The 22,533-nt window shown below is 39.4% G+C and overlaps 1 protein-coding gene across 1 annotated transcript in view; it reads left to right on the top strand.

Moving 5' to 3' along the window:
• Positions 1–22,533, top strand: part of LOC129733354 (probable serine/threonine-protein kinase DDB_G0267686) — a 507,381-nt gene that overhangs the window by 39,114 nt on the left and 445,734 nt on the right. The window contains exon 2 of the mRNA XM_055695171.1: positions 21,005–22,259. Coding sequence (XP_055551146.1) covers positions 21,720–22,259 — 540 coding nt within the window. The 5' untranslated portion in view covers positions 21,005–21,719. The remainder of the gene's footprint in view (positions 1–21,004; positions 22,260–22,533) is intronic.

The raw sequence follows: 22,533 nt of genomic DNA, 5'->3' as shown, positions 1-22,533 counted from the left end.
CCCCAAAATATACACTTCGGTATTGATTTTAACCTCAGTATTAATGAAAACAGGCGACATTTTCAAACCGTTGAAAGCTACCAAGCCAAACATCATTACATCAGCCGGATGTTTGGTTTGGAACTTAAACTTTAATTTCTCTGGAAACAGATGTAATTTTCTTCGGTGAAATGTACCGTGCTGTGTGGCTGTTGGACACAGCATCGAAGCTGAACAGCTTTTCGTCGGAGAAAGGGATTATCATTTATTCAGTATTTGTTTTTCAGTGCAGAAAGCAATTTCTTCGATGTAGTCACTCGTAGTTCTTCCATCCGCACAAACAGGTGCTACATTCCGATGCGGGTTTGTAATGATTTATTTATGTACTCAAATATCTATTCAGAATTAATATTGTGTGTTCTGCCACAAATGGTGGCATTTCAACACTATTATATATATATCTATATATATATATATATATATATATATATATATATATATATATATATAAATATATATATATATATATATATATATATATATATATATATATATATATATATATATATATATATATATATATATATATATATATATATATATATATATATATATATATATATATATATATATATATATATTTGTACGATCTTTTTAAATTATTGAATGTTATTAGCTTTCGCAGTTAAGTTAATGTAATTGTAGGAAAATTATTAAACCTACTTGTCATACTCTACGCCTGAATGCGGATAATTACTCACTCTGTATGAGAGAAAGTCTAGTTCTCCAAGGGTTTCGGCAGGTAGAGAAGAAAATTTGAGCAAAAATCAAGAGAACGGAAGAAGCCTGCTCGAGACTAGCTGGGAGGGTTCAATTAGATACGCAAACTAATCCAATACTAACGTTTGAACATTTACGCCTTTTTTTCTGCTGCATACTGTTATAAAACTCCACATTTTAGTTTACAGATATCAAATCTCAGTAACTAACTTTTTGTACTCAAAATTTTAAATCAAATTTTTTTTGTGAAAAGAAAAGATAAAGTATTGTATAACGAATGCTGAAATGATGTTCTCGGACTCAACTTACATTGCCAAGGGTCAAAGCTCAATGGTGTAAAGTAATAACTAAACTCAAGAATAAAACTTTCAAACCTCAAGCTACCTTTGGGGAGTGCCTCAGGGTTAACATTTGGGTCAACCTCTTATCATTTTGTATATCTTCTCTTTCGTTTTTCTCATATATAACCCACAGTTGATCTTATTGATATTTCTGTATTTCCGTTGTTTCTGAGATGTATCCGATTGGAGAATCGCCTAGTACCATTCAATATGAATATTTTAAGAGAATGGTAAATCCGGAACTAGAATGATGCCCGAACGCCGTGAATCAGTTTAAGACTTAACTTTGAATTCAGGATGGCGGTTTCCGACTTCTGAAAAACATTCTAAAAGGGGTCAATATCATGCAATATGGATATTTACGAAATAGTGATGATGCCCCGATGGTTGAATCCGACCACAGACACCATTTTAAAATCCAAGATGGCTTCTTCCAGTTTTTCGAATTCAGCCAAATATTACCAACTACTATTTAATGTAGGCATTCCTGGCTTCAAGATGACGCCCGGAGGCCAGAAATTGACTCTAGACACAATTTTAATTCCATATTGGTGACTTCCGATTTTCCAAAACCACCTGAAAATGGCCAGATACCATTCAAAATTAGCATTTGATGTGGAAAGATAGTCTGTGCCAATTTGACTCCTCGCTTTCAGCAATCTTGGTTATTTTTCCTAACAGTGCTTCGGTACTTTCTCGTTTATAAAGAAATATTAAAACCTAAATCAGGCTTTTGGGTATTTTTCAATGCCTTAACATCCTAATGACCATTAATCGAAAATTTACGAAGATAAACTTGCATTTTCATTTATTTAAAAGTCGGGAGTCAATTTGGCGCATGATTACCCTTTTACGCACATCAAAATATGGTTATCTTTTCAAGGTTAGAAAGGGCCTTTTTTGGATGAATTGGCTTACTCGCAAAAAATCTACGCCCTTGCGAGTGGCCTTCTGAAATTAACCTGAACATTCGCCATTGCGGACGAAAACATGCGTGTAGGGGTGTTTCTTCGTTTTATTTATCAATTCCTCCTCAGGTTTGCTCATAAATTTTCGATGGGATACTGCTGGGAAACCTATGACGGGTTTGCCGACTTGGGTACAAGAACGATATTCAGCTTCTACATCTCATCCACCGATCACACGGCGTGTATCGTAGAACAACTTTATTTTAAGTAAATGGGCATCGCCAAAATCTTCACCATTTGAAAATATAGCTTTTTACCTTTCATTTGGGACCCTCCGGAAAATCATCCACCGCGGGCTTTCGAACAACTTTTTTTTTAATATAAAGTATTCTGATAGCAAAGCGTCTAACTTCCACGGTGCTACAAATGGAAGAAAATGCAACAACCACTTTTGATGCCACCTAGTGTATATTGTAACAAATTATAGAGCATTTAAAGTACATTTTTATAAAAATGTGTGAGAATTTGTTCTCAAATTAAAGAAAAAAAAAAAACATTATATTTTAATTTTTTTTAAACTACTCATTACACGTACACCTAAGTGAAATGTATAGATCTATTTATACAAGCCCTATTTTCGCCTTTGGTAACATTTATAAATGACGTAGCATTCGAGGGGGAAGGGGGGGGGTTTGCAGTTTAGTGACGAAATGTGACGGGAGGAAGAGGGGGGTCAAGCCAAGCTACGTAGCAAATATGAAACTAAGAAAACTGCTACTATGGGGAGGGTGGTTCCGAAAAATGCTACGTCATTTATGGATGTTACCTTTCCAAAACGATTATATATAAAATTTATGGAAAAATGTTGAAAATAAACATGTGAACCACGGTCCGAAGGCGGAGTTTTGAAAATAACTTCAAATTTTAAGGGTATTTGAAAAACTTCAAGTTCGGGCGTAAGTAACACACGACTAGAGCTACAACCTACACTTGGTCACATCAGAAGTACTTGCGTTTTTTTCATTTACAGCACCGTAAAATAAACAGTCCAAATATTATTGTTCGATGAGATTGAAAAATTCTGATTTTCTTAAGAAATATAAATATATCAAATATCTGCCGATTTACATAAAACAGCTTCTATTTTATTTATAATTCAATATAGTTTCAAAGTGTTTGTGAGCTTGTAGTACTTTTCTTACAAAAATAACTGACGAATTCCAAGTGAAGTTGAAAATTTACGTAGAGAAGTTTAAAAAATTAGATTTACGCTCGAATAACTCACATATTGTAATAAAGTCAAAAGCGACTCGTCCGTAGGTGCAACCTGTGCAATGCACATGGGGACGTCAGGCAAAAAATGAATCTAAAATCCAAATTCATGCTCTTAGTTTCTTATATTTAGTTTTATTTTTAAATAGTAACAAAGGGAATTACTTGCTTTTATTCGCGGAAAAATTGTAATTACTTCCCCAAACTCTGATTTTCAGAATTTCTAGTTGAACAGGTAGGTTCAACAGCCACGAGTCGCCCCTGAATAAAGTTAGTACAAACCTGTATATAATTTGGAAACTCTATTTTTCCCCTTTCCAAACGGCTTAAACATTCAAAATCGGTTGGAAAATAAATGAGTTAAAAATAATTCATGCGCTGAGGTGGAAAAAACGGCATTTTGACCATAATTTCAAATTTTAGGGGTGTTTGAAAAAATTCTAGTATGAGCGAAAGTTGCACTCGACTAAACTTACAACCTTCACTTTAAAAGTTCTTGCATTTTTTTTATTTGTAGCACCGTACCATCCTCTCGGTAGTTAAACGGTTTGCTATCAGAAAACTTTTTATTGAAAAAAAAAGTTGTTCGAAAGCCCGCGATGGATGATTTTCCGGAGGGTCTCAAATGAAAGGTAAAAAGCTATATTTTCAAATGGTGAAGATTTTGGCGATGCCCAATTTTTTTAAAATAAAGTTGTTCTTTTCACACGCCGTGGATCACTTCGAGTAGTAGACGTCAGATCCAGAACATCACGTCTTCGCTCTCATGGTATTTCTTGATCAACGAAGCAACTTCCGGCAGGCACTTCGAACTATAACCCTGCCCAATGCCGCCATTTGGCGGGCTTCATTCGAAGTTCTGAAAAGCTTAAATAAATACTTAAAGTGTTTATAATGGTTCATAGTGATTTTACCGAAGCCCGCCTAGAAATTAACTTGGGCACTAGAGGGATAAATTTCTTCGTTCACGGCCAGTCCGGAGCGACATCCCTTTCTCGCTTATTGTCAGCCACGGCAGCACCTTCTTGCGGAACTTGGTGTGAGAAATGAACTTCACCTCGGAACCCAATTCCTTCGGGGGAGTGAAGTGGGAAGAAGTGAAATATGAGGTGCTTTGCCAGTCATGGCCATCCAAGGTGAGCTTGGCTCCCATTTCTAGGACCCATACACTATCAAACAAATTTACATTACATATTAGAATATTGAGGTGGCAATGACTTGTATGAAAAGAATTTGAATTTCGCTTAGAAGTAGTGCTCAAAAGTTTAGTCATCTCGAGAAAAACCTCTGTGCAAAACGACAGCTCAATCGCACTTTGGGAACACGTGACTCAAAGCGGTCAAATTTTCACTTTTTTGATCCATGAAAAAAAAAATACGAAGTGCCTTGCCAGTCGTTGCCATCCAGGGTGAGATAAGTTTCGTCGAAAATCGACTAGACCATCTTATTCAGCCAATGCAGCTGCGTTATTGTTTACCCACGTTCACCAAGTACTTTTTCACTGTTTAGCTGGTTGCACTGGCCAAGCGCACGCAGCGATTTAGCCACTTTTCCCTCGGTCTTCCTCATCAGCATCCGGAATCAGGTTTTCTTCCGATGCTCTAATTGTTGTCCAACAGTTGCCAAGATGTAGTAGATGCCAGAACGGGCGTATCCGGCTTTCACGATATTCCAAAAACGATGTCCGTTGTCCGTGGAGTAGTGTTCTTTGAACGCGCACACTTAGTAGCTTCCCTTTGTTCGCCATCACAGTTTGAGCTCGACTGATAGAGCTTTCAATTTTTTTCTGCTGACTCATGGGTTACTGTAATTGATTTTTGTCTATTTTTCAAATACCAACGTTACAACCTAAAATGGTCAAATGTCATCCAACATGTACTAAGGAGACAGTGAAATCTAAAAAATGATTCTTGAGTACGTTCAACTGGTGAAAAATATCAATTGGGTCCCTAAACGCCGCGTTTTCTGTGCAAAACGTGATTTTTAAAAAAATATTTATCGTTTTCCTTCGATTTTTAAATGAAGAATAAAAAAACTGCTCGAAAGGACTTAGATAACGTCTCGCCCATGTACGGTATATAAGAGAACTGTCATTTAAGTCATTTCGAGTAGTTTTTTATTCTTCATTTATAAATCGAAGGAAAACCATAAACATTTTTTAAAAATCACGTTTTGCTCAGAAAAGTGCATTCCTCCAGCTGATATATAGAAATCAGAAAACCGTTTAAAACTTTAGGACCCCGTTCTACGTAGATAGTGATCTTAAATACCATGCTTACTTTTGCAGAGCATTATAACTCTATCATCAGCATGTTAGGCTTTGTTAAGCGAAATAGAAACAATTTCTAAGACCCATACACTATCAAACTAATATACATGACATAAAAGGGTGGTAATTACTTGTAGAAAAAAAAATTAACCTTCGAATTCCGCTTAGAAGTAGTGCTCAAAAGTTTAGTATTCTCGAAAAAAAAACCTCCATATAAAATTTCAAAGTGGTCTTAGTTTCTCTTTTTTGATCGATGAAAAAAATAGTTCACAGGCAGTACTTCATGAAATAGTCGATATCGATCGTTTTTCTTGGTGGCAAATGTCTTACAAATGCATGAAACGTCGAGATCTGGTGTTGTCTCGAACAGAAATTTTTTGAGAAAAAACAAAAATTGTGAAGATTTTGTCCAAAAACAACTTTTATTGTACGCGTTTCGCAACAAAAATTGGACTGCATTTGCTCTTCTATTGTCCATTTGTGCCATTGTACCAGATCATCGATCTATTAACACTTGAGCAACGCGTAGGAGTACGTCAATTTTTGTTTAAACTGACTTTTGAATAAACTGTTGAACTGTGTTGTAATCAGTTGACATCTTCTTTTCCTGTATGGACTTCCTCACTACGACCCGAATCGGTAATCTATTGTGAGATATGGCCGGGTGTCTGCTGTATCCCGCACTTTCTATTATTTGCAATACAGCTATTGAGAAATGGCATGCTTATTATTTATCCGTGCTTGTGTGTCATAATTTTTACCTTTCCTTTTACATGCTTACTGCTCTGCTATATGCTGCCAAATATCGAAATTTTTATCAATCAAATGTTCAGACCATTGCTATAATCAACCGGAATAGGGATTTTTTGGAGAAGGCTCAGCAAGTTATCGCACAATCTGGAAAAACAAATCAATTTTTCACAATCGATGTATGATGAAGGCATGATAAATGCTGAGTGCATTAGAAATAATATTCAGTAAATCAGTAAATCAATAAAAAAAAAAACGATCAGTAAATCCGTACGTCCCAACTTCACATCGATCGCAATTACGAATGGGTGAGGAGGGAGCAGAGTTTTTTCCTGGTACGTATTCAGGAACACATAACCCTTTGATGATGATTTTTGCTGGGACTTGCTGGGAACCCAAACAAATATCTTTTTTGTGAAAATTTTGTGAATAAAAAATAACTGATATACACGTGTTTGTCAAGGTTTTATTCCATATAACAAATAACAAAGCAAAAGAATTCACCCATCGCAACATCTGAAAACCAAGTCATGATCTGTGCAAGTTTAAAGGCTACGGTTCCGGAATCCGATTCCAAAGCTCAAGTATCGAATGATAATACTTAAGGATGAACTGCTAATTTTCAAGCTCCACATGTGGAGAACCGAAAGCAATTCCAGCAGAAATTTAAATGCTATTGCTTTAATATTTGACGGTCAAGTTTCCAGGTCTTCATTTTCTGATGTTTTCTTTTGTGGATCCAATAGATTCCTCATTCAATAGTCGCAAATCCCAAATTTCTTAATTTTTAGTCGAGTTTCCTACATTTGAATTTTCCCACTATCTTAAATGTTACACATTGTTTCGAACACCTCTTACACGCCAGACGTTAGAAACTTAAAATTTAATTAAGTAAAGTGTACACCATTTTATTTTGTGTTTCGAAACTTAAATATTTCATTAATCAGAACACGGCAACGATGTTTACTGGAATATTCTCCATAAAGCACTGCACGTTCACGTTCACTGCCACGGAGGTAAATTTCGGTCCGTTTATGTAAGATCATTCGCAACTTTTTGGAACAGTCAACTGGAAACTAACAACAAAAAAACTATTACCGCAAAACTTTTCCGTTACATTGCAGAGTTACTGCTTGCTGCGAATCCAAGATGTTGCACCATCGGACAACAGACCATCACGGCGCAGTGGCATTTTTACCTCCATATCCCAGCGCGCTCTCTGTGCCGGCATTCGGCTTCGGTTGGCAGCAAACTCTGAGCCTTGGGCTTGTACAAAGGCTAACCTCTACGAAGTTGACTGCAGCAGCAACAGCAGTAACAGCAATGTTGCTACACAAACAGTCGGACGAAGGCAATAAAAGAGACCTCTTCCCTGCAGTATGTTTGACATCTGCCGCTTCTGTTCTGCTGCCGGTCACTCCGTCGTTGTTTTTCCCTTGGACTTTCGTTTTTTCTTCCTTGTTTCTTCGGTCTCTTTTCCGCCTTTCCGGGTTGCTAGGTTTTCTCAATAAAATCACTGATTCGTGAATGCTTTATTTTGGAACCCAAGTTCAATAAACAGTTTAAAGATAACACTTCGCTCGTCGATCTGAGCTGTTAGTATAACAGATTAAATTGAATGTTTGTCAGCTTTTCATACCAAAGCCACTTCAAATTCTCTTGTTCGAAACACGACCTGTTACTATTTCACCACTGCACACACAGAGGAACAATGGCTCGAACAAAATCCGAAAAAGGGTTCAGCCAAGTGTGTCCATTCGTCCCCAAAGCGTTATTATGTCGTCGTCGTCGTCGTTAAGGTTCTTCCGTGCAACCAATTTCGGAGAACTCTCTATTACCCTTTTTACCGTTCCGTCCTTCCCTCTACGGTCGCCGTCACAGCCTGATAAGTGGTAGGTAACTGTGAGGTGGCCAACAGACGTATTCAGTGGTCTGTCTCGTGCTACTCACACCGTAGCTACACACACACACACATGTTGGGTTCACGATGATATCAACTTCCTTCGGTACAAACCTTCTTCCTTTGCCTATTAAAGTTGTATGATAATGTGCGCGCGCCCTCTGCTTCTTTCCGGGCCCGACGGCGGAATTGCTCACACGGTTTGAGACGCAATCCAAATAAAGAAACAGCACCACAGACAGGTACCACCAGCAGCAACAACTATAGAAATCCTCACAACGAAGAACAGCGAAAACGGCACGGTAAGGAAGGGACGGCACAATGCTTTAGTTCCTTTATCAATTTAATCCAAAAATAATCGCAATAGCTGCTGCTGCTGCCTCGTTTTGATGGTGGAAAAGGGGAATACGTAATCTGCAAGACGACGAACTGTGAAGGGTTTCGTCTGTGGACTCTCGCAGACCAGACAAAGCACAATAATCGTCGTCGTAACACCGGAAAGAAGGAAGGGTCCACCAGGCGCAAATACTATGCGTAGGATTTTTACGAAAAAAAAAATCAAATCGTGCAATTTAGAATTGGATGTAGAAAAACGAGGAATACATTTTTAGGATGCTCTTTGTTTCCAACTAAAGTACTTTAACTGTATCAAACTGAAACTATCGGTGTTATTTTCGGTATGCTACGAACAAGGAGGATTTCCAAAAGCTAATCTGTGCAAATCTGCATTCGATCGAATTGATAATCGTAAACTACTCCGGGAGCCTTGAAACAGCCTCTTTTTGATGTCACTCAAGGTAGTAACATAAAAACTTCTTTATTCTTTATTCTCGAAAATTTAAAAAAAGGACGTACAAAAAGTAGCTCAGTTTTTATTTACCTTGATTGAAATTTAACTTATAGTTAAAATAGCAAACAGTCGCCATTTCAGTCATTAAACAATTGGGTTAGATATAGTTATTTGCAACCTACTAGTCCACTCCTATCTAGACACATTGGAGATGTAAGTTAAACCCAGATTTTGTCATCAATCGTATATCATAGGTGTGACAGCTGTTGTTGAAGAATGTTTCGGATGTTTCACACTGCGTCTATCAGAAGATAATACAAGCAAAAATCCTAAATATCATTCTTTCGAAATAACGGCGCTTCCTTCGCGCCATATTTTTTTCTGGGTACCGTTTTATTAGTGTGCGAGACGAAAACAACAACAACACAAAAAACGCTCCATCTTCAAATCCGATGCGACCGTGTTTTTTTTTGTTTTTACATTTGAGTCGCTAAAAATAACCTAAAATCGTTGATAGATATGAACGACGAATCCAAACCGTGTGTTCTGGTCTCTCTGCACTGTTCAGTGCAGCTCTCGTGAATGCAGTCGCGGTCGCAGAGAGAGAAGTAAAAACTGCACCGCCGCGGCCTGCAGCCGAATGCGACGGCTCAGTCTCTTTGTTGGGGCAATGTTGTTTTGTTTTTGCCTTTCTTTTGGAAAGGTATGGCACTCACTGTTAACTTGTTTCAACTTTTATTTACAGGGGGAAGTTTTTGATGGTGTAATAATTCACAAATTATTTAGAATTTACATTTCATGTTCTGTCACAAATGGTGACATATGTATTTTTAATTATATTATTATAAATTTTAATTTCCTTTCTCAGTTAAGTGAATAAAAAAATAAAACTCAAAATTTACCATAAAGTGAGCAAATTGTTGTAATTGAAAATTGCAACGATTTTTGTGGTTTGACATATTTTCTAATGTTCCCACACTAGTAAACCTATGAAGTTCATTCGTGCTAAAGCAGGAAGGACGCTTCAATATCATTTCGAAATGTTTATTGTAAATCCTTCGAAGCATCTTATTTCCTAGTCGTACAACAAGTTGTCCAGATGGTGCTGTATATAACATTGCTGGTCTAAACATTTTTTTTTGTAAATTAGCAGTTTATTCTCCAGACAAAGTCTGGAATTTCTGTGAATAAGTGAAAATAAACATTTTTATACTTATTGCACTTTGATTGGATATTCTCAATGTGCTCCTTGAAAATAATATTCATATCCCAAATTAACCCCAAGTATTTACCTTGATCAGACCAATTTAAGATCGCACGGTTCACCTTAGCAACGCGATTGTTGGTGGGTTTGAGAAATTAAACTCTTGGCTTATGAGCAAAAAATGGTTAATTGTGTTTTGGATGCATTAGGGGAAATTTCTACTAGTATGGAGAAAATATATCTAGACTTTTATGCAGCCGACTGCTTTTGACACGAAAGGTTCAATTGATTCAATGATTGTATCGTCCAGAACAGAGATTTCTCTCATCCTGGTGATAAATCAGAAAGATCAGAAGTAAAAGTGGTTTATAAAATTGGGACCAATATACTTGTACCTCAACATCAGCTCTAACAGGCAATCTATCAGATTTACCATTTGAATAGTAAACCTGGTGAATGCGTTCAGTCATGTAACTTTGAATATTTTTATGATGTGAAGACAGAAGTCTAAACCAGACATTTTAGCTATTGAACCTTTACGGTGACGAATGCCTCTTCTATGCCTATAATGTTCTATAATGTTGTTAACAATAATAAAACATTTAAGTTCACCAAAGAAAGTTTATTTTTATCTCTTATATTTATTAAGTCACTAATTTACTTACAGGTATCAATAACGATATCGCTGCGCGCCCCGTTGTCTCGTTATCAAGAACCATTTTCACCATTTTGTCGGGTTATCGTCCGACATCTATACGACATGCCCAGCTCACCGTAGTCTCCCGATTCTCGCCGTTTGAAAGATGAGTGGTTCTCCCAGCAGCTGATACAACTCGTGGTTCATCCGCCTCCGCCATGATCCATCTTCCATCTGCACTCAACCGCAGATGGTACGCAGCACCTTCCGTTCGAAAACCCCAAAGGCGCGTTGGTCCTCCACGAGCATGATCCAGGTTTCATGGCCGTAGAAGACTACCGGGCTGATCAGTGTTTTGTAGATGGCGGCGGATTTATTCGAGCGGAGCGTCCTCCCGAGTCTAAAGTAGGCACGATTTCCTGCCATAAAGCGTCGACGAATGCGACAGCAGTCACCAGTGAGCCCAGAAACACGAACTCGTCTACCACCTCGATTTCATCACCGCTAAAATGAATCTGTGGCGGAAGGTTGTTACTGTCTTATCTTGAACCTCTTCCTCTCATGTACTTAGTTTTCGATTCGTTTATGGCCAGTCCAATTTGTCCGACTTCAGCCTTTAGTCTGATGTACGTCTCCGTTATCTTTTCAGGGGTTCGTGCTAAAATATCTAGGTCATCGCCGAAGCCAAAGAGCTGAACAGACCCCCTAAATATCGTGCCAATCGTGTCGATACCAGCCCCACGTATCACACCTTCCAAAGCGATGGATTGTTGTAGGTAGTCCATCTTCTCAGGAGTAGCTCTAACCAAATCACAACTGGCTATACCAGCTAATTTTCCTAGTGTATTCCAGTACGATTGAAAATGTGAATTCAAGTTTATAAAAAGAAAGATATTCTGAAAACTGTTTAAACTCACTCACTTTTTCGGCTGATTCGATTTTCATAAAATTAGTGTCAAACAAAAGAACTAGTTGCCCCATAAAACCCTATTACATTTTATTGTAATCGGACTGTAACTTTGTCTGTTATTTTTCAAAACGTCAAATTTACGAAAGTTCATTATCTCTGACTAGTTCTAGCAAAACTATATATTTGAATATGTTCGAGACAATCCTATATTTGTTGCAATGTACTACAATGAGTCAAGCATATTATGAAAACGATAACTGACGGAGGTGTTTTTGACGGATATCCGATAACAGATGTTTTTCGAAGGCGAGAATACCAGCAACAAGAATCTCCACATGATCATATTCTTTTTCGGGCTAAGAATGCACCAGAAATCGACACTGAAAACCCTTCAAGCTTTGACCAACTCGTAGGATTCCTAGATAAGTTTGTAACATGTGAATATGATGATGAAAATCCTTATTGCAAATACTTAACAGATGAGCATACTGTCACTTGTACTAAAGGTAAGCACCACAATCATTTATGCAGGTCCGATTTTTTCAAATTCGCCATGCCCGAAACAATGATTCTTCAACCATAACAATCGGAAAGAAAAACAATTGCCATCAAAGAAAATTCGAAGCAAATAAAACTGTTAATGGTGTATCTTTATAGTAACAAAGGGAGAATCTACAAAAATGTTGATGATATTCTGTTCGACCTTGAAATGGATACAGACGCCTATCTAACTGATCCAATATACTCTGTGAAGAAGTTAACATTTTTTAATAAACGGAGAAACTGTGAGGTAAACATTAATTCCTATAATACAATAATTTTGAACATGATGCAAGTTAACGTGGATCTACAATATGTTTTGGACGAGTATGCTGCAGCTCAGTATATCATTGAAGCAATTGTGCTAACAGTTACCGCGAAAAACTGGAAAGTACCTACAGGCTCATGTGCCTGAGAGTCATACGATGCAATCTGTGTCTTGTCCGACATTATGCATATCAGCATAAAGGGAGACAAAGAATGTTTCGACCAACGTAACACAAGGGGCTTACGAGGTACCAGAAAATCACTCTCGATTCTCCGCTGACAGCGGGATTGGTCTAACTCTACAAAGGGCAGATGGACGTACTGACTTATTCCGGAGGTTGGGTCGGGAGGCGCCATGGCGAAGTGAACACAGATCTTGGCAGGCCATGGTTGCGCAGATTTCTCCGCGACCTTAAAAAAAAGATCACACCTCTACTGCCGTTCTACGCATATTTGTCCCATGTTCCAAATAGTGCAAACAAGAAAAACGATGTGGAAGTATTACAATGCTTTTACGCATTGCGCCAATGTGACAAATGCAGTCATGGGTTTTTAAGCAGTTTTACCTTGCAATACACTGTTTTCAATAGATCTAGTTGAATGTTTTGCGATTTAAGACTCTTTTTCATAAAAATACCCACTGGGACAATAATGCCGAGAAATTTGCCTTCCAATAGGTATTTTTTACGCATATCAGTCCCACCACATGCATTCGATGTTTCCCAATACAAAGTTCGTTTTGGGGATACAAGGCTGTTTAATTTTTCACGAAAATGATCAAGCAAATCAGGTTGTGTTTATAAGCAGGTGACGATAGTCAGGATAAAAGTTTAGTTAATTGAATAAGTATCAGATGACTTACAATTAAAAAGGGGAATTGTTTTTTTTTCAGATTGCCCATATTTGAACGTTGTTAGGCTTTCACCATTTTGGCTACACACAAAAGATAGCTCTTATTTCAATTAGTATGAATCTCATGCGTTTATCTTCTTATGCTCGAAAAGGAAAGGCATTCAGATTACAAACCGGCCCACAAGGTTTAGGTATTCCGAAAAAAGATATGAACGTACCGCATTTAAATAATCAAGCAAAATGATTTACGGTACCGAATTTCTGACACCCGTAATGTAGCCAAGCGTTGTAAGGAGAAGTTTTTATTGCTCTGCAGCACTTCCCAAGTTGTAAGTATGGAAATTAGTGATTAGTGGGATCGATTAGAATAGAAAATATCTAGTGGGACAATTATGTGAAGAAAATCATCGATGGGACAAACAGATTTGGTATGGTTTTTCAAGACTTTCGGAACAAACAATGGTGTTTTTGAAAGTTTTTCAAAAATATACATGGAAATAGACTCATTGGTGATAAAAAACGAAAATCGACCAAAAGTTACATGGGACAACTATGCGTAGAACGGCAGTCTAGGTGTAATAATTTAGGTTTTTTTACTAAAGTTCGTACGAAAAAGACCAACTCACACGGCTAGGTGAATTCATTCGTGTTTTTTAAATTTTATTTTCATGTCTCGTTTCTTCTACATTAGAACACGTTTCGCCCGTCACAGAGTGCTGCGTTACTGCACGGCATTGGCATGGCACAGCTCGAGACTCGAGCAAGATGTGTGAAGCTGGCTTAGAGCGGTTCTTTGCCTTCGCCCTAGTGATGCCGTTGCAGAGCGGCCGTGTGGAGTTATTGCATTGGGCGAGAATTTTCGGATTAATGCTATGCGGGGTGACGGCGGCGAGCGCAAAACGTCTCGTTGTTGCTGCAGCGCACTGCACTGCACACAGCGCGCGTGTAGAAGTATATAGGCAATAAAAGGTACGGCCGATAAGCGGCAGAGGGAGTGAAATGAGTGCACCAACACTAGCAGCGGCCAGCTGGCTGGCTGTGTGGGAGGTGTAATGAAATTAATCTTTTTTGTTTTATTTTTTTTTGTTTCGGTGAAGAATGCGCCTTCATTATCTTTGCTCCATAAAGAGCCGTTGGTATGCCTGCTGTGATCTCCAAAAGATTTTTATAGGTGTAGTAAGTCTTGAATAGTTGGCATGGTGATCTAAAATATTAGCCCATGATTGAAATAACTAGGAAACGAATACTGCAGGGTTGTAAAACCCGGAAGAATAATGTACTTACTTTATCACCCAGTACTCTTCCATAGGTAACAACATGTAAAAGCAATCAAACTATCGAGAGCAAAATAGTACAGAATATCGTCATAGCGTAGGTGAATGCTTATTCGCGTTGTCTCTCTCGCTCGGTCGATGGCAATCATCGCGTGTGATAGCGAGAGTGTTTATCGTCGTCGTTCGTCGAGCTCGAGTTCGAGAATTCTGAGTGCGGAGAATATTATCACGCGAGAGCGGGGAGAGTCTGTTTACTGCACACCAATACCAAACAAACTCACGGTGCGATGCGGCAGTCAGTATCGTGTCGAGCAAAATAGTTTTTTTCCCTATCAGTTAATCTGATATCAACCACGTTGTGTTCGTTGGCTATCAGAGCAGAGGTTGGAGACTCGCACACACATACACGTACAAACACATTGCGAAAGCGGCAATCTTTGATTATGGTGGTGGTAGGCCGACATGCTCGCCTCGCAATAGAGAAGCATGGTTATACCATTCTGTCTGGTATCGGACCGCTTCAGTATCAGAGCCGACATTCTCTCGTTCGTGTGGTGTATCAGCAGCAGCAACGGTGTCTCTTGCGGCGTTTTTGGGCGATCGGTCGTAGGAGATTTTGTGGCCTGGCCAGTCTAGCGCGCGCGGACAATTCGTCTCTCAGTTTTGGTTGCCGAAGTGAGGGCACCTCCTTTTCTTTAGGTGTTTCGGCAGTGTTTTCCCATCAGTCCGTCGTTCTAACCCAGTAGTGTCGGGTTGGTTTGGCCATTGCCGTGTGTTTTTATTCGACTCTCTTTTCCGTTCCGTTCCGTTTCGGGCCTCTGTTTTGTGTGGTGTTCTGTGTTGTGTGTTGTATCCAAATCCGAATCCCCGGCACGGCCGCCGTGTTGCTGGTGAGTTTAGATATCTTCCTCCACATGCTCTTTTCTGCTACAAGCAACCGGCAATCACTATCATCATCATAATCCAACAGCAGCAGCAGTATCGTCATCATCATCATCATCTCCCCGAACCGTATATACAGACAGAGGGCTGTGTCGGTTCATGGGTTCGAACTTTGAATCACTCTCCTTAGTTCAAGCGGCACCGTGTTCGTGTGTGTATGTGTATGAGTTACGTACATATTGCGGCCATAGTATCATCAGATGTTTTTCGTGAGAAACTGCAATATAAGGAATATTTAGTTTTATCTAGAATCGTAGACGTCGTCTGCTGACTGGGTGCGGAAAAATATCCGGAAACATTCGAAAACAATGTAATCATCAAGTAATTGTATATTGAACCCGATCTAGAAAATCGTCGGTTTTGTGGTAAACATCGCTACCAATTACGAACTTTATCATATTTAATTTTAAAAATTTCATCACTGTGTGCATAATTGCCTAGGTGCTACAATTTATGATAAGAAGTGCCAGGAAACGCAGTTAGTAGGCTGCAAGGATGCCAGTTGTACAGATAAATCGACACGTTTTTTGCCTACAGACAAAACTGGCATGGACGAAACCGTGGATACTTTTGTTTTTCTAAGTTAGATTCGAGCTCAGTTTTATTTGCATAGAGTTGTCATATCGTTTCCTACTTTTCCGGTTGATTTGACCGTTCTTAATGTTGAAAAATGAATTACAGACTTTTAAAATACATAATTCAGATATGTCAAGCAAAAAAAATCTGGCATCTCTGGTGTACCCTTGTCGGCACACAGATAGTGCTGCAGATTTTAACACATCCAGCATAGGGTAGTGTCTGCAGAACAGCCTGTCCGCTTTCTTTTTCTAATCTCCATTCGCCACACTCTGTGGAAACTATTCCTCCCATCAAGATAGAAAAGAAAAAATCATCTCGCCCTTCACTCGGAGCAAATTTTCCTACCTGTTTGACCTGAGCAAACGGACGTCAGCTTCTTCTGTCCAGTTCCTCCCCGCTCCGGTACCGGTCTCCTCAGACTCTGCTGTACTCAGGAGTGATTTCGTGGGTTTCACCTCGATTCCCCATTCCCAAATTGATTGGCGTGATGTGATAACGGCGACGACAATGGTTTACCGATACTGGCTGGCTTGGCGAAACAGGAACGCTGGGGTTGGGGGTGTTTTTTTCTCACTTTATTATGTGAATGTATGTATATAGTTTGGTACGACAATGACGTCGGTTTGCGGACTAAAGCGTATGGGATCGAATGTACAAAGTGGCCGCCGTCGGGTGAAATTGGTTGACGTTTTTAAGAAAATATGCTCCATAAGTATCGGGATGATGCGATGATGAGCGTTTATGAGTGGCTCGTTTAGAACAAATTTTGTTGCCTTGCTAAACAAGACACTGCAAGTGTTTGTCAACTTGTTTAGGAGTAATGTTCTGAATACTTTTAGTGATAATAAGACGTCGCAGAGCATGAAACGTCCAACATCATCGCAATGTAAAACTCTAATATGTCATAAGACATTGAAAACAGCCATGTGTATTAAGCATTTGAAAAATAAATGCATAAGTGCGAGAAAATTCTTTCAAAAATTAATCACTCGCTGGGAAGGAACTTCCAAAAGCGGGAAGCGAGCGGCTGTACTAGGCAATCCAGCAGCTCATACTGAGGATCTGGGTGGATGAACACATGCCAAATGACTGGTTGGAAGGTCTCATATGCTCAAACTACAAGAAGGGCTATCGACTGGATTATTGCAACTATCGAGGCGTTACATTGCTCATCTCCGCATACAAAGTGCTCTTCCGTATCCTATTCTTCAGATTGAGACCGTTGACGGAATCCTACGTCGGTGAATACTAGGCTGAGTTTCGACAGGGGTGTTCCACGACGGATCAAATTTTTCCTCTTCAACAGATCCTCGATAAGTTCCGGTACTATAACTTGAAGACTCACCCTTTGTTTGTAGATTTTAAGGCGACATACTATTCAGTGAAAAAAGACGAGCTGTGGCATATTATGCTGGAACACGGTTCCCCGACAAAACTAGTTATGCTGAGTTGTATGACGCTGGAAGGATCAAAATCACCGTAACGATAGATGAACTGAAGCAGGGCAATGCGCTGTCTAACTTACTATTTAACATCGCCCTTGAATGTGCAGTATGAAAAGCAAACGTGCAAAGAAACGGTACGATCATCACGAATTCTCACATGCTCCATGATTTTGCGGACGTAGGACCGTGTAGGAGCCCGTCAGGTTTAAGAGGAAAGCGGTGAGGTTGGGACTCAGTATTAACTCATTTGGCAGAGAACATGGTGGAACAAAACTACCGCTGTATAGAACGCTGATCCTCTCGGTGGCCCTTTACGGATATGAAGCATTGACGCTGAAGGTAGCTGATCGATAAGTGCTCGAAGTTTTTTGATCGTAAAATTCTGCGATCGATACTTGGCAGCAAATTGGAAGATGGAATGTCTCGCAGACGCATGAATCACGAGTTGTATCAGATATACAACATGCTGATACACTGAGGTCTTTTTTTACACGGGGGATTCGTTTCAAGTTTGTATGGGCCCGCGGAAAAAAAAACCTTTCTGAGTTGCAAATATAACAAAAAACAGGCCATAAATTTTTGAATCTCGTTTGAATATGATAGTGGTCAATCTAGAGACCAAAATGCAATATTTTAAATTTTGAGTATTTACATAAAAAATGTGAATTTTCTTCGAAACTAATATATGATCACTTGTGGCCCAAAACGGAAAACGCGATTGAAACGAGGTTAATATCTTATACCGGTTTTGAGCAATGGAGTATGGCAAGTCGCTTATAAAAACCCCTGAAAAAAGACCTTACTGTATAACACAGCGAGACAGGCTTCTGTGGGCTGGACATGTAGCCGGAATGCTTGAATGCAGCTGTCTCCAGCTGAAAACCAGAAAAACCGACGAGGTGACTGGAGACCGGCTGCCCAAGACAGAGGAAGCTGTACATTTTTCATTCGTTCAGCCTTATACTGGTAAACGGTCCGTCGGCCATCGAAGTAAAGTAAAATGAAGAAAGCCAGTGCGTCTCTGAAGACTACACATTTCCGATCTTACTAGAGGCACCAAAATTCATAGGAATGGTTGAAAAGCTATGAACTTGAATTTTTTACAGTTTTAGCTCTAGGGCATTTTTTTCCAATTTTTTCGACCGCATTTCAAAAGTGCTTATGAGTCGTTTTGGTTATCAAACTGCTTCAAATTAATCGTTAATTGTTGGGGAAACAAGCCAAACGTGAGGGAAACTTAAATTTTTTTTCGATGCCAAATTTCTTAAAAATGCATCGAACGTTGAGCTCAGATTTTATTTTGAAAAGCCTTAGAAACTCGATTTTCCCATGATATTTTGCATAAAAAAATCGATGTCCGTCCGTCCGTCGTCTGTCCTTCGATGTGCAATTTGTCATCGGTCAAAAAATTGAAACTTTGACCGCTTTCAGCCACCACTTCTCTAAGTCTAGTTGAGCGGATGACCATTGTAATTTTTTGAAGAAGATGAAAACTTTTGAGCCCTACCACTAAACGAGTTTCGAAAAGTCGATTTCCATTGCCATCCTAATGTAGAAAAGATGTCAAGCAGAGTTTTATCTGCCAATTTTATTTCAATGTCTCAATGTCCCAAAAATTAACTGTTTAAGACACTCGACCGCCTCGAGATAAACTTGAATATGAAAATTGAATTGAAATCAACGAAAACGTAGTCGGAGCATTTGAATGATTAATCAATTGTCGAAAAAGCGGAGCTAATTAATCGATTGCCATAAATAAAATATATATTCTCAAGATCAAACACGACTGTAACCTACAATTCCAACGGAAATACATTTTTCCAGTCCTAACAGTGAATCAAAACGATACTATGTTTTATGTCCGACGTTTCGGCCTTTAGACTTGGCCTTCCTCAGGAGATATGAAGTTGTACCGTTTTTCGTCCAGCTTTACAATAGGTTCTCCTTTAAAGTACCACATCAAAAAGCACGATGCGTTGATAGATTTCATTCGTTTTCTCGGGCTTTTTTAACATCCTTTTTTAACTTTTCCTATATCCCCTAAGGAAGGCCAAAGGCCGAAACGTGGGACTTAAAACATAGTACCGTTTTGATTTCCCGTTAAGTCTGAAAAAAGCCGTATTTCCCTTAGTATATTCTTCAAATTAAAAATCAGGTCACGTTGAAATCCAACAAAAAGGGCTCAAATCGGACCAGCCGCTACTGATAAAAAACGTACATGATGAATTGATCGTAAAAAAAGTGAATCGTTGCCATGAGGAGTAATGTAAACTAGAAAGATATATCTGACGGGAACGACAACCCTTCTGATTTTCATTGATTTTTTCCCGTATTGGTGCTACCGATAACATAGTTTCATACTTTTTCACTTAGCACTCAGCACCTCCTATCAGTACCTGAGTAAAGACTGAGAGAACCTTTTTAGTGATTCCTATCAGCACTGTGAGGTCCTTAGCTCGGAAGAAACATATAAACTATCATCTACCTTCCCCTCAGGAAGGAAAGTGTTATCACATATCTTGGCACCGTAAATCCGGACGAAGTGAATATGACTGTTCGTGTGTATTCTACCATTACGGCTCAGGACAAGAGCAAAATGAGATGAGTTCCTCCCATGTGGATTCCGGCACATCCTGTCATAAGTTTGGGATGTACAAAAGCGTGTACGTGTGTGTGTGTGTGAAAGGGATAATCGGAATGCTTTGTTGGCATGGTCGAAAATAGAGCCTAGGCTAACAGCAGGATTAAAACTTGGAGTGAAGAACTTTTGATGAAAATTATGATTAAATACTTAGTAAGCTTTCATTTAAACAAATCAAACAGATATTAAGCAATGAAACTGTACCGACAGACAGGAATTTACTGACAATAACAAGCTAGATTGGAAAACGTGGTTCTTCGCTTTTCCCGGTAGTGTTTAGATGCTAGAACCAGAATCCAGCACCAAACAAAAATCTCGCCGGGGAAGGTAAACGTAATAACAATAAAAGCAAATACGAAACGTGAGATTATGTTTTTGCCTTTCTGCATTGGAATGAATGTGTTTACAGTTGGTTCGATGCTCGTGGAACGAACGCTACAAACGCGCCTCGAATAGAGTTCATCACTTTGTAAACCTCTCATAGCGCAAACAAGTTGTTGTCGTCCGTATCCTTTCTTTCCCTGGCCGAGGTGGATCCAGTTTGGTTTGCCTCATCTCGTCTTGATAGACGATGATTTCAGGGTTCGAAAACCAGCCGGCCCAAAAGATGCTCGCTCATGTTCCTCGCTATATAACATTTATACAAATAGTTGTACATTCTCTTTACCGCATGTTTTCTAATTTAGATTTTTCCCTTCTCCTCATTTCAACTATTCCATTTCAGACGTTCAATAAGCCACTTACACGCACGAATACACACCTGCCTGTGGGGTGGAAGAAGTGTGTGTGTCTGTTTATCGTCGAGTAAAATTTGAAAAAAAAAAGTTAAGGTTCTACCTGGCACTCGTCACCGGAGACCCGAAAGAATAGAACTCTGAAGGTTGCGCCTTGGCCTGTTCTGTGGAAGCTCAACCAGGAGGAGACGAGAATGAGAACGGCGTACGCAAACACACAAACACATCGAGCGATGAGGCGAAAGGAGTTGTTTAAGTGATTCTGTTAACAATTTTATCTATCAACGTGATTTTGTTGTTGTTGATGTTGTTGGTGATTTTTGATTCTGTTTTTTTTTCGCTCCTGTGTGGCCTCCAGCAGAGCAGTGAGTTATACGTATAGTTATACGTAGAGAGTCATAAGGGAGGAACCAGGAGGCCAGTGCCCCAGTGGTTAGATGATTTCCTATGCTGAAATCGAGTCCGGATGTCGTCAACTGAATGTGTTTAATGTTACTGCCAAACCAAACAACCAGTTCGGTTTTTAGTTTTGTTGTGCGGAAAATAGTGATTGCTGAAAATTGTGTCATTGTTTTGCGATCGTAAGCTGCCTGAATTGTTGTGTGCTAGAGATACTAGCCCCCCTCTAAACATAGAAGTGATTTTGGCTGGAACGCCTCGAATTATTTCAACGTGGAAAACGGAGAAGAATCAAATAGATCCACTATGTGTAATGTACCGCCCAAGTTTTACAAATTGTGCCGCTTGTGCTTGACCAGCATCAACGACTGTGAGCTGAACGAGTCGACCGTTCTGGTTGGCGGTCGGCAGCAGCAACAACAACAGCAGGAGAAAATTTCCCGCAAACGCCAACCGAATGGCTCCGGTGCCATTAATGTCACCCAGGATCAGAACCCCACCATCAGTGATGCCGATGGGGACGGCGGCGGCGGTGGCGGTGGTGGTGGTGGCGGAGGTGCCAGTGGTATTAGTAGTGTGGCCAGTGTTGGCGATGCTGGTGGGTACGGTGATGTTATGAAAAGCCACCAGCACGTGCGTCACGGAACTGGCACGGCCAGTAGCAGTGGCAGCAGCAGCAGCGGCAGCTCAAGTTCTAGTTCCAGCTCGAGCTCCAGCAACAGTAGCTCCAGCGACGATGACGATGTCACCGCTGATGATGATTACGACGATGATGACTTCTTCGACGGAGCCGACGGGTCCAGTGTGGATCTGGCCAAGCGGATACGGACGTGTCTAGCGATCAAGGTAGGTTGCTTTCACTTGACACATGCTCAATAATTGATCTGATACTATTCATATCTGATGATTAATCGAGAATCCTATGTTTTTTTTTTGCAAAATTTATAGAACAAATCAGTTTTTGAATTTGTATTTCAAAATCAATAATAAACTTTTTCTGGTTAACTTTTTGTTGTTTTTGTTGAGGTACGTCTTAACTTGAGAAATGATTCTAAATTGGGCAAAAAAATTTTCGAAAAAGTCATTAAAATACACAATTTCATTTAGTCCTAAAACCTTC

Source organism: Wyeomyia smithii, chromosome 3, assembly GCF_029784165.1.
Source record: "Wyeomyia smithii strain HCP4-BCI-WySm-NY-G18 chromosome 3, ASM2978416v1, whole genome shotgun sequence".
NCBI classification, from domain to species: domain Eukaryota; kingdom Metazoa; phylum Arthropoda; class Insecta; order Diptera; family Culicidae; genus Wyeomyia; species Wyeomyia smithii.
This window is presented reverse-complemented; position numbering and strand designations above follow the sequence as displayed.